A 15,822-nucleotide genomic window follows, 5' to 3' on the forward strand; every position below is an offset into this window, starting at 1 on the left:
TTTTTTTTAACTTAACCACCTTTTAAAAGCCTTAGCCCTTGAAATATAGTTTGCTTTTTCTCCGGTGTCTAAATGTAGGATTCCATGTTCCGTAGGTCAGAAGTGACGAGCAGAAGAAGGGACTCGATCGCGAGAGGAGTTGCTGGAAAGGCGGTTGCAGGCCCAGAGTCCGATCCCGACCACGCCGCGTCCTAGTGTTCGGCCTTGTTGAGGGCTTGGCGTTTCCTCTGCAGATGGGGCGGAAGATCCATCTTACGGACTGTGTTAGCTAGGAATACAGGTGATGTATGAAGACTGCTTACCACTACCATTCAATAAATGATAGCTCATCATACATATTGGTTCTGACTTGTATAGAAACGAGGTTGAAGCTCAATGGAAAGGTTGATTTAGGGCAGCCCGGGTGGCGTCAGCCTCCGACTCAGGTCATGATCCCGAGATGCTGGGAGATGCTGGGATCGAGTCCCGCATAGGGCTGGCTGCCCGCAGGGAGCCTGCTTCTCCCTCTAGGTCTCTGCCTCTCTGTGTCTCTCACGAATAAATAAAATCTTTTTTAAAAATTACTTTTTAGGAAAACCATTGCACAATTTTGGGGGGGTTTTGTGGGTTTTATTTTATTTTTTTTTTTTTTTTGGTCTTTACTCCCATTTGTGGAGTCATTCCCAGGAATGGTTACTAGTTGTATTTTACAGAGGTTAATATAATTGCCTGTTCAATGTTTGTCGTCCCCCTCCCCTCCACAGGAGGCTATAGACTTACTGAAGCCAAGAGCTGTTTTGTTGACTGTTAGGACCCCACATACACTCCATACACTTAGCAGGTGTTCCATAAATATTGCCTGAAGGACTTATTTCAGCCTCTAAAGCTGTGGGGTGTATCTTGCATCCTCCTGAAAGAGAATGTCCTCACAAGTCAGGCAGCCCGTGGTCCAAATCCTGCCCAAGCCACATCATAACCCTGTGTTGGTGGGCTCAGCTCTCTGTTCACCTCCAAAATTTATATGGCAATCCCCTAAACCCCAACACCTCAGAACGTGACTGTACTTGGAGATTGGCCTTTGAAGGGTGATTAAGTTAAAATGAGGCTGTGAGGGTGAACCTAACCCATTCTGACTGGTGCCCTTATGAGAGGGAATTTGGGCACACAGACACCAAGGATGTGCACACTGAGGACAAAGCCTGTGAGGACACAAGACAAGGAGAAAGGCTCAGGTAAAACCAAACCTGTCAACCCTTGATCTCAAACTTGCAGCCTCCAGAACTGCAAAAAATACATTTCTGCTGGTTAAGCACTGCAGTCTGTGGTATGTTATGGCAGCACTAGTAAACGGAGACACCCGATGATCCTAAGCAAGTTTCTTCACCAGTGAGGGTCTGGGGGGGAAATAGTGGTGCCACCTATTTCTTAGGGTCCTGAGATCGGTGATTTTTATATGAAACACCTAGTGGGTAATAGTGATCAAATTAGTTCACTGAGTGAATGATCGAGGGAGAAAAATGCTATGAGTAAAACCGATATGCAAACTGTGATGAATCCCAGAGCAAGTTGTCTGGGACAAGGCAAGTTTGGACGTGTTTTGGCTACTGCACCAGCCTGGCCTAATGATGGGGTGTAGCACTGGGGATAGGAACAATTTCAGAATTTCATCTAAAACATTTTTTATGTCTACAAGCTGGGTAAAAACAAATAGCAACATAGGCATCTGAATATTACATGTGCTTTTAAAACCAGAGCAACATTGCTTGAATACAAAATATTCTTTTGAGGGAACAGTCACTAAGGGGTGTGTATTTGACTTACTTAAGGAGTTCTCAAGATTCTGAGCAGTAATACACACTTTTGGAGTAATAATAGCAAGCACTGTCTGCAAAGCACTCTTCTAAACACTGTACATGCATTCACTTATTCTTCAGAACAATTTATAAAATAGATGCTATTATCCCCAACCAATGCAGAAATAAGCACAGAAACATTAATCTTAACTTGCGCGTAGTGATGCAAAGCTAGTGAGCATGGAGCCAGTATTTGAAACTTCAGTGCTTCTATGGAGATTCCTAAAAAGCACTGACCAAGAAATCAAATGTGACAGGAATGTTACTCATCTTGAAAGACAAGTGCACAATGACTTGCGCATAGTTTTTGGGGAATTAGTCTCTATAAACCTCAATGTGCTCTTAATAACTGCTGAACTTATATATCAAGTTATTAAGTAATCCTATATATCAAGACTTTTATAAAAATTGTTTATGGCCAATAGGTAATTCATATAAACTCATCCTCTTTCTTAGGTGTCCCTGTATTCTTAATGTTGCATTGGTCTCCTTTCCTCTTGGTATTCACTATCTATCTCTTCTCTGAAATGTGTCATTGAACTCAAACTGCTGATATTCAACCATGTTTGACCTACAAAAGTGACAACTTCGTTTAGGTCAAGCCCATATTACTAAATGTTCTATTTCCTATTTTGACGTCTTACAGGAATCTAAAACTATAGTCATAATTTATATCGTTCCACTGATTATAAAAGTCTAATACAAGAAAGTTTCTTCTAACACACTACTTAGGCACAATTGTCACAAACTTCCAACAGAATTCGAAGGGCACTCCCCACCTAAAACAAAGGTTCAAAGCATTCACACTGTTAAAAGTAGAAAACAAAACTTTATTTGATGAAAACTTCTTAAAAGTTTCAGTGTGAAGTAACAAAATCAACAACCTACAAATCTCCTCATTCCTTTGCATTTCACGCAAAATATTCTCTTCAGAAAAATGACCCTTTCGTAATATATATCCCTGTCTGTAGGCTAGGCATGTCTGAGTGGATAAATGGATATAAAATTCAAAAGAGAAGAAAATGAAAATATCCTAAAAATAAAAATCTGAACCCTCTTCCTTGAGGTGTATTGCAGTATGGTTACCAACACATTCAGCACCTTGTAATAATCAAGTTACTGATGTGAGTCATGGAACAGCCCCTGAAATGAAAGAACAAGTCACAGGTTGGCAGCAGAATAAAAATTGACATCAACTAGAGAGGAGCTCAAATACATGAAATCCACACTTTCTGAACTATTTAACACTCACTTCAAACAGCTAATTGCACAGGTTTAAAAAAGAAGCAGCTCAGAGTTGGGAATATGGATATTTGCCCTCTGAGTGACATAGCATTCCTAATGCCTCTTTAATGCTGTTCACAATATAGACTCCACACTGAGGGACCAATCAAATATCAGAAGATTTCATTTCACAGATTACCTTGGATGTAGAAACTTTGGATCCCACTCGTTCTTTTATTGTATCCCAAAACAAGGTTCATTGTACACAGAAATCTTTCAAGACCTGAAGATCTTGCCAATATTGGATAGTAAGATACCAAGTCAAAAAAGTCAAGAATATCCTGAATCAATGCACCAATAGAAAAGATGAGTTTCTTGAGTCTTCTCTTTTGCCTCTTTATTGAGGATCCTGAGAAAGCCAGGAAACAAATGAGGCAGTCAAGATACTGCTTACAAGAAAAAGAATTCTAGAGTCCCTAAATAATTTTAAATGAGCTTTAACCATCAGAGAAAACTAGAAATCAACAACCCTAATTTTGTTTAAAAAGGTAGATGGTGCCTTACATTTTGAGTTTAGCAATAAAACTATCTGCAAAAAAATGCCTGGTGATTAAGTCATAAGAAATAATTTCATGCTTAAGTATTGCAAATCATGATGTTATTAAGTGAATTTGTGTTTGATTTGTTTATATGCAATTTATTGGATTTTGTGAAATTATCCATAATGTTTTCATACCTTAACTTTAAAAGGACAGTAATCTGTGCTCATCTGCTTATTTCTCTGAAATCACCCATCATAATCATACACAAGCTTATTTACTGGAGAACTACAAGGTTATGTTTTGTACCACAAGATCTGTTCTATTTAGTGTAGGCTTAATAAAATCTTCTACTGTCTTAATGCAGTCTTGTGTAGAACCAGTTGTGTGTTTAACACAAGATGTTCGGTACCCAACGTGGTCAGTCATTCCCATCATAATCACTGTAACCCTGGTAGCCACTGTTCCTTCTCTCATGGATACTGGACATCTTTTTCCATGCTGAGTCCTGATGGAAACTAGCACTAAAAGACCGGCCCAGACGCCCATGCTGCTTCTTGGATATATTATCTTCACTCTCAGATTTAGCAATTCCCTGGGCATGTGTTGGAGGTTGTGATTCTCGTCTAATGGTTCCAAATGGAAAGTTCCAAAGGCCAAATCTTTGCCAATTAAGTCTCTGGAATGCGATGATGCAATGCAAATTTCCCCCAACCTGAGAAGAAAAGAAGCTGGGTTAAGAAAATAAAAGGAATTATGCTAATTATGTGGGTTCCTATGAATTCCCTTATTTTTCCCCTTTTACCTGCCTCAAAACAGACATCATCAGATCACCTTATCCTGCATCTTTCTAGACTAGCTGCCTTTACAAAAATATAACAATGCCCACAGGAACCAAAACACTCCCCCACCCCACCCCCGGCACTGTACGCCTCCCCACAAGTCACACATACTGTAACCTCCCCATTTGCCTAATCCAAACTCCCAAGGTCTGTGGCAACTGGGTGGTCAATCATCAAGTGGCCAACTCTTGATCTGTGAGATCAAGCCCTACCATCCAGCTCTGCACTCAGTACAGTTTACTTGGGATTCTCTCTCTCTCTCTCTGTCTCTCCCCCTCTGCCCCTCACCCACTCTCTCACACTTGTTTGGTTCACTCTCTCTCAAATAAATAAAATCATCAAACACCAAAATCATTCCTCTTCCTATCTCCTATACATTCTCAGTGTTAGTAGGATCATATCAGTGGGAGGTCAACACAATCCACAGAATCTACCATTCCCTGAGAACCTCTCCCAGCTGCCTTCTTTAAACATGGCTCTGCTTTATGGCCACAGTTCATTTGCCTCAGGAATGAACACCTGACCCAAGCTGGGCCAAAGCTCTGAAACTGGGCCAGACACAGGCCAGTCTCATCTGAAAGGGAGATATAAGTTGAAGTTCCTGATCTTCAGGAAACAATCTGGCAGACAAGACCAACATACAACTCCCAAAAGAATCAAACAGATTAGCAACTTGGCCCCTGCTAACATTCTTTGAGGTGATACCTATCCCTTACAAATCCAGGCTATCGTCTTTCCCTTTTCATTCTAAAGATAGCCCTATGTCCTGAAAGTAATTTTCACTTCTCTATCTAAGATACTCTGAACTGGATTTCTATTATTTACAACCTAAAGAGTGCTGAGTCAAAGACTGCATTTGGGCTGGTTGGGAAATATCTTCAAATCCTATTGTGTTCTTACCTTCTTTGTTTTTCGATACTGCAGCCCCCTCTCCAAGTGTCGGATATCTAGATACTCTGGGTTTTGAGTGTTGAGATCAGTAACAATATCTGCCCACCTATAGTGGAAAAGGAAGGATAAAGAACACTTTTCTTTAAGTATAAGATACCATTGTCATGGAATTTTTTTAATATTTTATTTATTTATGTGAGAGAGCACATAAGAGAACGGAGAAGCAGAAGAAGAGGGACTGTGCTGAGTGCAGAGCCCAATGCAAGGCTCGATCTCATGACCCCAAGACTACAATCTAAGCTGAAATCAAGAGTTGGACTCTCAGACACCCTTGTAGCCCCCCCAGACACCCTTGTAATGGAACTGTTCACATGAGCACCTTGCTACAATATTACCATGAAAGTAATTTTCTTATATCAAGATTGTTCCACCTACTAAGCTTTAATTCTTTTTTTTTTTAAGATTTATTTATTTATTCATGAGAGACACAGCCAGAGAGAGTGGCAGAGACCCAGGCAGAGTGAGAAGCTGGCTCCTCGCAGGGAGCCCAATGCGGGACTCGATACTGAATCCCAGGATCATGACCCAAGCCGAAGGAAGGCGCCCAACCGCTGAGCCACCCAGGCATCCCTAATTCTTTTTTTTATGACAAGTCAGTTTAACCAGCTATTGCCAAGATTCTCAGTTTTAAAATGCTTACTTTCACAATGAAATACATACATATCAACCTGTTACATGAAATCTTGCAGGCTAGAATAGAAACAGTCCATATTTCCCTTTTAAGTAAAGTCGTTTTCAAAACATTTAAACATTATATGAGGGTGCCTGAGTGTCTCGGTCCATTGGATGTTGACTCTTGGTTTCAGCTCAGCTCATGATCTCCTGGTTGGGAGATGGAGCCCCACCTCCCGTTCCAGCTCCACATTCAGCTCAGTGGGAAATCTGCTTCCCATCTCCCATCTCCCTCTACCCCTCCCTCCCACTCATGCACACTTTCTCTCTCTCTCAAATGAATAAATAAATCTTTAAAAAAAAAGTTAATGTCCATTTATTCACAGACAACATGATTGATTATATATAAAATACAAAGTAATTACAAATTACTCTGTATTATAAAACTATTACTGGAATTAATAAGTGAGTTTGATAAAGATGCAGTATTCAAGGCCTATATAGATAAATTGTATTTTTGTACACTACCAGGAAATAATTAGGAAAGGAAATGTTTTAATATTTAAAAACATTTTAAAGGAAGTATATACTTCCAGTTATAAGACAAATAAGTAGGGATATAATGTACAATATGGGGACTGTGGGAAACACTACTATATGATATATAAGGAAGTCAGTGAGAGAGTAGATCCTAAGAGTTCCCATCACAAGGAGGACTTTTTGTTAACTAAATCTACTGTGGTCATCATTTTACAATATATGTAAATCAAACCATCATGCTGTATACCATCAACTTATATAGTGATATGTGCTAGTTATTTCTCAATAAAACTAGAAAATAGATACTTTTTTAAAATACTTTTTAAAAAAAAATCAATCTGTAATACCATTAAAACACTTAGGAATCTGTATAGCATGGTGACTATAGTTAATAATACTGTATTATATACTTGAAATTTGCTAAGAGAGTAGATCTTAAGTGGTCTCACCACACACACAGAAAAGGTAACTATGTGAGCTAAGGGATATGTTAATTAACACTGATGGTAGTAATCATTTCACAAAATATATATCAAACCAGCACATTGCATACTTCAAATATATACAGTTGTATTTGTACATTATACCTCAATAAGCCTGGGGAAATAAAATTAAGTAAAAAAAAAAAAAGAACAACATCAAATATTGGTGAAGATATGAAGAACAACTGGACTTTCCATACATTGCTGGTTCGGGAGCAGCTGAGTGGCTCAGTGGTTGAGCATCTGCCTTTGGCTCAGGTCATGATCTCAGGGTCCTGGGATTGAGTCTTGCATCAGGCTGCCTGCAGGGAGCCTGTTTCTCCCTCTGCGTATGTCTCTGCCTTTCTCTCTGTGTCTCTCATGAATAAATAAATAAAATCTTTTTAAAAAAATTGCTGGTGGGAGTGTAAAATGGTACAACCCCACTGGAGTATGTTCTCCCAGTTTCTTAAATACACATCTATAATCAGCAATTCCATTCCTAAATATCTATCCAAGAGAAACAAAACATAAAAACATGTCCTCAAAAAACCTGTACAAGAAAATGTGGCATATCCATACAGCAGAAAAGTATTTGGCCATATAAGCAGATGAAGTTCTAGTCCATGTTACACCACAGATGAACATTGAAAACATTATTCTAAGTGAAAAATGACAGATACAAAGGCCACAAATTTTATGATTCCATTTTTATAAAATGTCCATTTTAGGCAAATGCACAGAGATAGAAAGTAGATCGGCATTGCCAGGGGCTGGGGGAGGGGACTGGGAAGTGATTGCTAACGGATATGGGGTTTCTCTTGGGAGTGATGAAAATGTCCTGGAATTAGGTAATGGTGACTAATGCTCAACTCTGAATACACTAAAATCCATTGAATTGTACATTTTTAAAGAGTGCACTTTTATGATATGTGAATTTTATTTCAAAGAAGTTGTTACTTAAAAAAGTTTTAAAGACATGAACATTAATGTTCCTAACAGCTTTACCCAGAGTACACCAAACTCCAGACAATCCAAATGGTCATCAAACAGGAAAATGGATAACAAATTGTGGTATACTTATAATACTTAATATCACTCAGCAATAAGAAAAGAAGCATGACATGCATGATACTGGGGATAAATTTCACAGGATCACTTAACTGATAGAAGCCAGACAAGAAAGAATATTGTAGGACTCCATATACATGAATTTCAAGAACATGCAAAGCAATTCCACAGTGTTAGAACAGAGGTTTTCTATGGAGACTGACAGGAAAAGAAAATGAGGGTACTTTCAATGCAATGAAAAATGAAAATCTTCCATATCTTGATTTGGGTGGTGGTTACACAGGTGTATTCATTTACCAAAATCCACCTAATTATGCAATTAAGATCTGTGCATTTCATTATATATAAATCTTACCTAAATTAAAGAGAAAAAGAGAAATTAACATACTTTTTACAGTGAATAGCAGGATGTTTTCTACTTGATTCTCCAATTAAGATCCAATATTCTACTTCTTGTGGTAAGAGGGGACCCCTGCTAAATATAAAATATAGCAAGCTTAATAAAGGCCATTCACTCCTTTGATAATATTGCTTCAACTATGTTAATAAAATATATACTAAAGTTTATTTAAATATGACATTCATTAATGCTAGAATAGATATTATGTTTAGGCTTGAAGAAATTTCTTAAGGCCATTAAAGAGAAAGCATAAATTAAACTTAGGTCTTGACCTCTATTATAAAATATAGGACAAAAAAAAAAAAAGAAAAGAAAAAGAAATATACCACCTCTCAGCATCTAAAAGAAGAAAAAAAAATCCTAGCATACTACCAGCATTCTCCCAACTACTCCTCTCCTTTCACTGTGTATTTAAAAAGTTTCAAAAAGCATAATAAAAAAAAAAAAAACTTAAAGTATACCAATGCCCTCATCTCACCTCCAGAAACTAATTCAAGTAAGTCTGGAGTAGAGCACAGGGAGGGATTTGCCCAGTTGTAAAGGCATCTCAGGTGATTCTTAGGTACAGGCAAAGGTGGGAGAACTCTCCCTTAAAGAGTACAAAGTAGGAGTACCTATTTTTTCACATTTCATATTTGATAGATATCTGGAGTAAGGTGAAGGTGCAGGAGGAAACCATAGGAGAAACAACATGCCTCACCTCCAGAGAGATGAAAAAAACATTTCAGGGTTTGGAGAAATCAAGTCGTTTCCCTCTTCCTCCCCATTCACAAAAACACAATGTCCATCTTCCTGGTTCTCCCAGGTCTCAGGATCCTGTCCCAGGATGCCCCAGCCCCACAGTGCCTTGAGAGGGACTCATGCTACATAGCCTCCAGCCCCAAAGAACCCATCCTACCCCCCAGATGACCAAGCCGTGCTCTCCCTGCCTGGCCCTCAGGTTTCATGGAAAGAGAGCAATGCTACTCCTACCTCCTCCTTGAGCAAAGGGGAACACTGGTAAATTCCACATTTTTCACCATGAGAAAAGATGCTTCTTACTGTATTCATTTGGGACAATTTTTTGCTACAAGATTCCATAATTCATTTTCCGTGTGGGACAATGGATGAAAACACCATGACATAATATGTGAAGTCCTTTGCAACCATTCTATAATATACATAAAAGTGATTTTTCAAACATCTTTCTCTTCATGAGTCTGAAGTACCCAAGTGGATAATGTAAAAGCACAACTAACCAAATGCAATTCCGCAAAAGAGTAAGCTAAAATATTTAAAGAATAGTTGAACTTTAAAAATAGAAAAAGAATAGTCTAACTAGAAGTAGAGAGAGCAAATAACCAAGTGTTCCAATCTGTGAGCAACTAAATATTTCTTAAATGCCTTCTACCACACATTTTCTTGGTGAATTATCCACATAAAATATGGAAATACCTACCTGAATGCTTTATTAGCTTTAACAGGGGTTGCTTCAAATCCAATCGGACAAAAATAATGATTTTGGCAATGATAGATATAAGCCAGTGATTCATCTTTCAATCCATGAGTTAACTTCGACAACGCCCCTGAAGCTAAACAAAAGCAAAAGCAAACAAACTGAGGGACCCTGAAGCACTGTCGATGCTTTATACACACACTCAAATTGCTGAGGAAAAATCAGAAATATAGATACAAAAAATATTAACAAATTTACTTTCAGTTTTACCCTTTCAACTGAAATTCAGATAAACTGAATAGCAAACTAAAGACCTGAACTATATCCTTGCTTATCAAAACCTTCTAATAGCACATACTTACCTACAAAATTTGATTACCACATAAAATCTAATACCCAAACAATGGTCTCAACTTTTCTGGTTGTGCACATCTGTCACTGGAAGTTTCTGAATAGGCATGCTCAATAGAAGCATTTTTGTTTATAGACTATGTACACTACTAACATGCTACTAATACGACTTTATAAGAGATATACAAAAGGTAGAAATTTTTAATTTGTAATTTCCAATATGTCCTTCCCATTCCATGGTGGTCTCATCTCGCATAGCTCCAGCAGTATGTACGTCCCCAATCTGAAGAGCGCTGATATTGATGGGTAAATATAAACTCCAGATAATATACAAACCCCCAAAGAGCAAACATTTCCCCACTAACACACACTTTACTCTTTCTACAAAAGTTACCCAGGCTAGAGGGAGAGCTTTCATAAGCCAAGTGATGAGACAAGAACATCTCTCAGACAGGCTGACCATAACCACAGAATCCTCTTATAACCATTCTTCCTTTTACATTTCCCACAGCTATATTAGTTGTGAAGTAATTTCAAAAGTATTACCCTACGCAATGTTTTTTTACCAACACTCAATACTTAAAGCCATTAACTGAGGTTTTATTAACTTGCATCTCCGGGAAGAAACTAAATTATGCATGAACAAATAGCCCATTCAAACTGGAAATCCTAAAAATAGGGAAGCAGATGAAAGCTGGCAATTTATGGTTTCCCCGATTGACTTTTTGGCCACTGACATAGCTAAAGACTACTCAGAACAGCAGGTCAAGGGCTGTAGCAAAGCTAACGCAGCAACATGCCACCCCACCCCTCCAGCCACACACAGTTTGTGAGCTGCCTGGGGGTAATAACATTTCAGGCTTCATTTTCTTCTCCAAGGCTTCATCTAGGTCTTTCCCATAGATTTTTACTTCACGGCCTACCAGCAGGGCATATCTACATGATGAGGTGATCTTTTCCACTAACATTTCTATAGCATAATGACAAATGATAAATAAATCTTTCTGCAGCTTTTGGTTGCTTCCCCTGGCAATTTAAAAACTAACATCCAAGGGCAGCTCTAAATGAATGCCCATCAGAATTAAAATTCTGAAGAGGGTCATTATGTCACTACCGTAGTTGATTCCAGGATCATGAGCAAATGTCAATGTATGCATATGGACTCCTAACAAATTCAAAAATTACAAAAGATGGTTATACATATAATTGGTTGAGAAAAAACTCTTAAACTCTTTTTTTTAAATTGAGAAAATGTCAAATAGGAAGTTTTTCCAAATAATTAAAACTTCCCAACTAAAATTTTTAATAAATAAAATAAAAGGAATTTTTATTATAGCTTTTTTTTAAAAAAAAAGATTTTATTTATTTATTCATGGGAGACAGAGAGAGAGAGAGAGAGGGAGAGAGAGAGGCAGAGACACAGGCAGAGGGAGAAGCAGGCTCCATGCAGGGAGCCCGACGTGGGACTGGATCCTGGGTCTCCAGGATCACGCCCTGGGCTGAAGGCGGGGCTAAACGGCTGACCCACCTGGGCTGCCCTTGTTATAGCTTTTTAATGAATATCTAAGTATTTGACAATTTCCTTCTTTAAAGTCAAATATAATACAAAACATCTGACTTCATTTGTGTGTGAAGAGTAATGACTCTAATGTCCTGGAGCAAATGAGATAAAGTAAGAAAATTTGCTCTCATCAATCTTTACATCTTTTTTTGTCTGCCACATTCTGACCACGTCCTCATTTTTTAGAAGACATGAGATGTTTGGGTGTTGTTGTTTTTCTATAGAGTAATAATTATGGGCTTAGTGCTAGGCATGGATGTTTCTGCTCCTTACTTCCAAGATTCTGATTAATTTGGATTAGGGATTAGCAAATTTTTTCTTAAGGGGCCAGAGAGTAAATATTGGAGGTTTGTGGGTCATGAGCGCTCCTCATACTAGTCATCTCTGCCATTGTAGCATAGAAGTAGCCGTAGGCAATGTGTAAGCAAACGGTTATGGCCGTGTTCCAACCAAACTTTATAAAAAGGACAGTAGTTTAATGACCTCTAATTTAGATCAATAATTTTCAAACTTTTTTTGGACATAATCCTTCTGCAAGGAAAGCTGACATGGCAGGCTAGTACATAAGAGGGCTAAATGCACAGTGTCTGTGGCCAAAAAGGAGGTAGAGAATCTAGATGCCCTGTCCTCTCCCCTCTCAGCACAAAGGCATTGCCATAGAATTCCCATGGATCCACTAAGCGCAATTTGCAAATCACTGAATTTCCTATGAACTGAAGACCCAGCTCTTGAGAAAGAGGTTGGATAACATCTCTTTAGAAAGACTACAGCAATAGTTCTCAAGCTTGACACATGGAGCTTGTTAAACAACTGATTGCTGGTACCCAACCCCAGAAGTTTGACTCAGTATGTCTAGAGTGGGGATGAAGAATCTGCATGTCTAACAAGTTAGCAGGTGGTGCTGATATTGGTCCAACCATCACATTTTGAGACTTGGTCTAGAGTTAAAGGAAAATTTCATTCAACTCAATCCAGTAACAGTAAGCAATTCGTGAGCACCTACTAACTCACAAGAAGCAAGTAATGCACAAGACATTAACCTGCCCTCACAGAGAAGATAAAACAAGTGACTTTCACGGAGTAAGACAGTGCCACAGAAAAGGGATATAATTCAAAGGAGGAAGAACACATCAGGTTTGAAGAATCAAGAAGGGTGGCATTCAAGACAGACTTTAATGAAGTGTTAGGATTGCAAAAATCCAAACAGAGGAAAGGCCATGAGGAGAAAACAAAATCATAGCAGGGCAGGGATATAATTAGGGAGCAGCAAGTGCTCTAGTTTAGAATATACAGTATGATAGCATAGCAAGTCCTACCGTAGGGCACCCCCAGAATTGCAGGAAGGTCAGAAAAAGATCACCCTCTGAAATAAAAGACAGTAAATACAGTATTTAATACATTAAGGTAGTCATCCAGGGAAGTACTTCCAGTCAGGAGAAGATACAGAAATGTGTTACTGATGGAAACTAAATTCAGCACGATGTTCAGCCTCAACCAGAGTATTTCTAAAAAATCTGAAACCTACATGACAAAGCAACCATTTCCAACTGCAGAGCCTGATCTGCATGGCATACAGGGAGAAGAGAACTACTAGAATCAGTTGGCCTGCTATACGGTGAGGAGGAGCATGATTCCTGAGTGGCCAACAAGAGAATTCTGGTCCCATTGGTTAGATGTTTCTCACCCTAAGTTAATATATAAACATTCTGGTATTCTTTGAGCTTGCCTAGTGTGAGTTTGTTCTATAGAGCCTGATCATCTATAGGAGAACTCTAGAAGAAGTTATCAAAATGTATTTTACATCTTCGAAGACAAGAACCTGATTCTTTAATCCAGAAATGTAACATCATCCTGCAAGGCTCTTCCTCCCTTGACATCTTTTAAATATAACTGGTACATGTAGGACAGCAGTGAAAGGACAATCTGCACCAGCTTTGAATGATGCTAAGGATTTTATACTTTAAGCAAGCAATAGAGAGCTCCTAAAGCAGAAGGATCTATTACCACTGCACTTTGAAAAGTGCCATAGTGTCAAATAAGAATTGGGGAAACCAGTGGGTGAGGAAAACAGAATATTAATGCATAGTCCACGAGACGAGCTAAGTCACTGTGGTAAGCTCAAAGCAGCAGCCACAGTGAGAGTGTATATGAGACACAAAGAGATAGGGTAGAGGTAGCTAATCTTGGTTAAGCAAAACTAATAAGTTAAAATATATACTAGAATTAAAATGAAAGACATGGGGCAGCCCCAGTGGCTCAGTGGTTTAGCGCTGCCTTCTGCCCAGGGCAGGATCCTGGAGACCCAGGATCGAGTCCCACATCAGGCTCCCTGCATGGAGCCTGCTTCTCCCTCTGCCTGTGTCTCTGCCTTTCTCGCTCTCTATGTCTCTCATGAATAAATAAATAAAATCTTAAAAAAAATAAAATAAAATAAAATGAAAGACATGAACATTAGTATAATTGTTAGGCTAGCTGATTAGAAAAAAATTAATTGGGTGTCTAGGTGGCTCAGTCGGTTAGGCTTCTGCCTTTGGCTCAAGTCATGATCTCAGAGTCCTGGGATCGAGCCTCACGTTGGGCTCCCTGCTCAGTGGGGAGCCTGCTTCTCCCTCTCCCTCTGCTCCTCTACTCACTCATGTTCTCCCTTTCTCTCTCTCTCTCTCTCTCAATCTCAAGTAAATGAATGAAATCTTTAAAAATAAATAAATAAAATTAAACTAGGGGCACCTGCGTGGTCCAGTCAGGTAAATGTCAACTTTGGCTCAGGTCATGATTCCAGGGCCCTGGGATTGAGCCCCACATCTGGCTCCCTGAGAAGTCTGCTTGTCTCTCTCCCATTGCCCCTCCCTACCCCACCCCCATCACTGGTGCACTCTCTCTCTGTCCCAAATAAATACATAAACTCTTGAAAAAAATAAAAAAATAATAATCTAGACTTCCCTGGCACAAATGTTGGTAGCTGAGGTTTTTAACTCACCTGAATAATAATAGTAATATAATAACAATATATGAACCAATAGTTTGAACTAGTTGTTGACAACTTACTGAAAAACTTTTATTATGAGTAATTACGTCTCTGAAAAAATACTTCTACTTACATCAACAGTTAATCTGTTATTTTCATCAAAATCCCTGTCATTTTGTTTTTATTCCATGAGTGAGCTTGGTTTCCATTTACTGAGGGACCACCGGAAATGGTCCTGTCAGCAAGCACTGGGGAGTTACCAAGTCAAAGAAGCCTAGTACCCAAGAAAACAGGCCTAATACTTCTTTAAAAATAATTTAAACAAAAAGAGAATAGACATTTCAAAGTGTTTTTCAAGTGAACAGCAACAAGTGGCAATGGTTTTCACTACTGAATATCCCAGAAACAAATGAGAAAAGCCTATTTCTCAACTCTTTCTTCCACAAAGAGGGAAAACAGAAAGGTCTTTCACTTGACACATGTACCGCCCTTCCCTCTGAACACAGCCAGAAGTTCTAGGGCAGCTTGTGAGAGGTCATGGGGCACCATATATGGACTCAAAGGGCTAGTGAAGGCTGTCCCTATAGTCAAGGAGCTGGACATAAACATTGAAAAGATGAAATGTGGGGCACCTGGGTGGCTCAGTCAGTTAAGCATTTGCCTTCGGCTAGAGTCATGATCCCAGGGTCCTGGAATCAAGCCCTGCATCAGGTTCCCTGCCCCAGAGAGAGTCTGCTTCTCCCTTTCTCTTTCTCTCTAGCTTTTGCCCTGCTCATACTTGCTCTCTCTCAAATAAATAAATAAAATCTTAAAAAAAAAAAAGATGAAATGTAAAGCCAAATGCCAGACAACAGATGCAAATAATCCGTCCTGTAGGAATAAAGAGGAACTGGCCCCTAATGTGGCAAGGAGAGCTTCAGTGATAGAGCAGGGTTGGCACATGACAACATTATTGAGGAAGAAGACATGAAAATTCCAAGGCAGCAAGCAGATCAATTATCCTTCAGGAAATACACACAGAAAAAGACATGGTCAGGA

General features: G+C 39.0%; 1 protein-coding gene and 1 long non-coding RNA gene across 5 annotated transcripts in view; one reads left to right on the plus strand and one right to left on the minus strand.

Moving 5' to 3' along the window:
* LOC144287751 (uncharacterized) overlaps positions 1 to 15,822 on the plus strand; it is a 38,943-nt gene that overhangs the window by 1,058 nt on the left and 22,063 nt on the right. For both annotated transcript variants that reach the window (XR_013355514.1, XR_013355513.1), the window contains exon 2: positions 96 to 280. This is a non-coding gene — a long non-coding RNA (uncharacterized LOC144287751). The remainder of the gene's footprint in view (positions 1 to 95; positions 281 to 15,822) is intronic.
* Positions 2,642 to 15,822, minus strand: part of BIVM (basic, immunoglobulin-like variable motif containing) — a 39,859-nt gene continuing 26,678 nt past the window's right edge. For 2 of the 3 annotated variants that reach the window (XM_077855024.1, XM_077855025.1), the window contains exons 7-10: positions 9,911 to 10,043; positions 8,461 to 8,547; positions 5,338 to 5,434; positions 2,642 to 4,310 (exon numbers count right to left, since the gene is read on the minus strand). In XM_077855024.1, coding sequence (XP_077711150.1) covers positions 4,017 to 4,310; positions 5,338 to 5,434; positions 8,461 to 8,547; positions 9,911 to 10,043 — 611 coding nt within the window. In that variant the 3' untranslated portion in view covers positions 2,642 to 4,016. The remainder of the gene's footprint in view (positions 4,311 to 5,337; positions 5,435 to 8,460; positions 8,548 to 9,910; positions 10,044 to 15,822) is intronic. The other variant, XM_077855026.1, reaches the window with a different exon arrangement.

The sequence above is a fragment of the Canis aureus genome, chromosome 17 (assembly GCF_053574225.1).
Source record: "Canis aureus isolate CA01 chromosome 17, VMU_Caureus_v.1.0, whole genome shotgun sequence".
Lineage (NCBI taxonomy): Eukaryota > Metazoa > Chordata > Mammalia > Carnivora > Canidae > Canis > Canis aureus.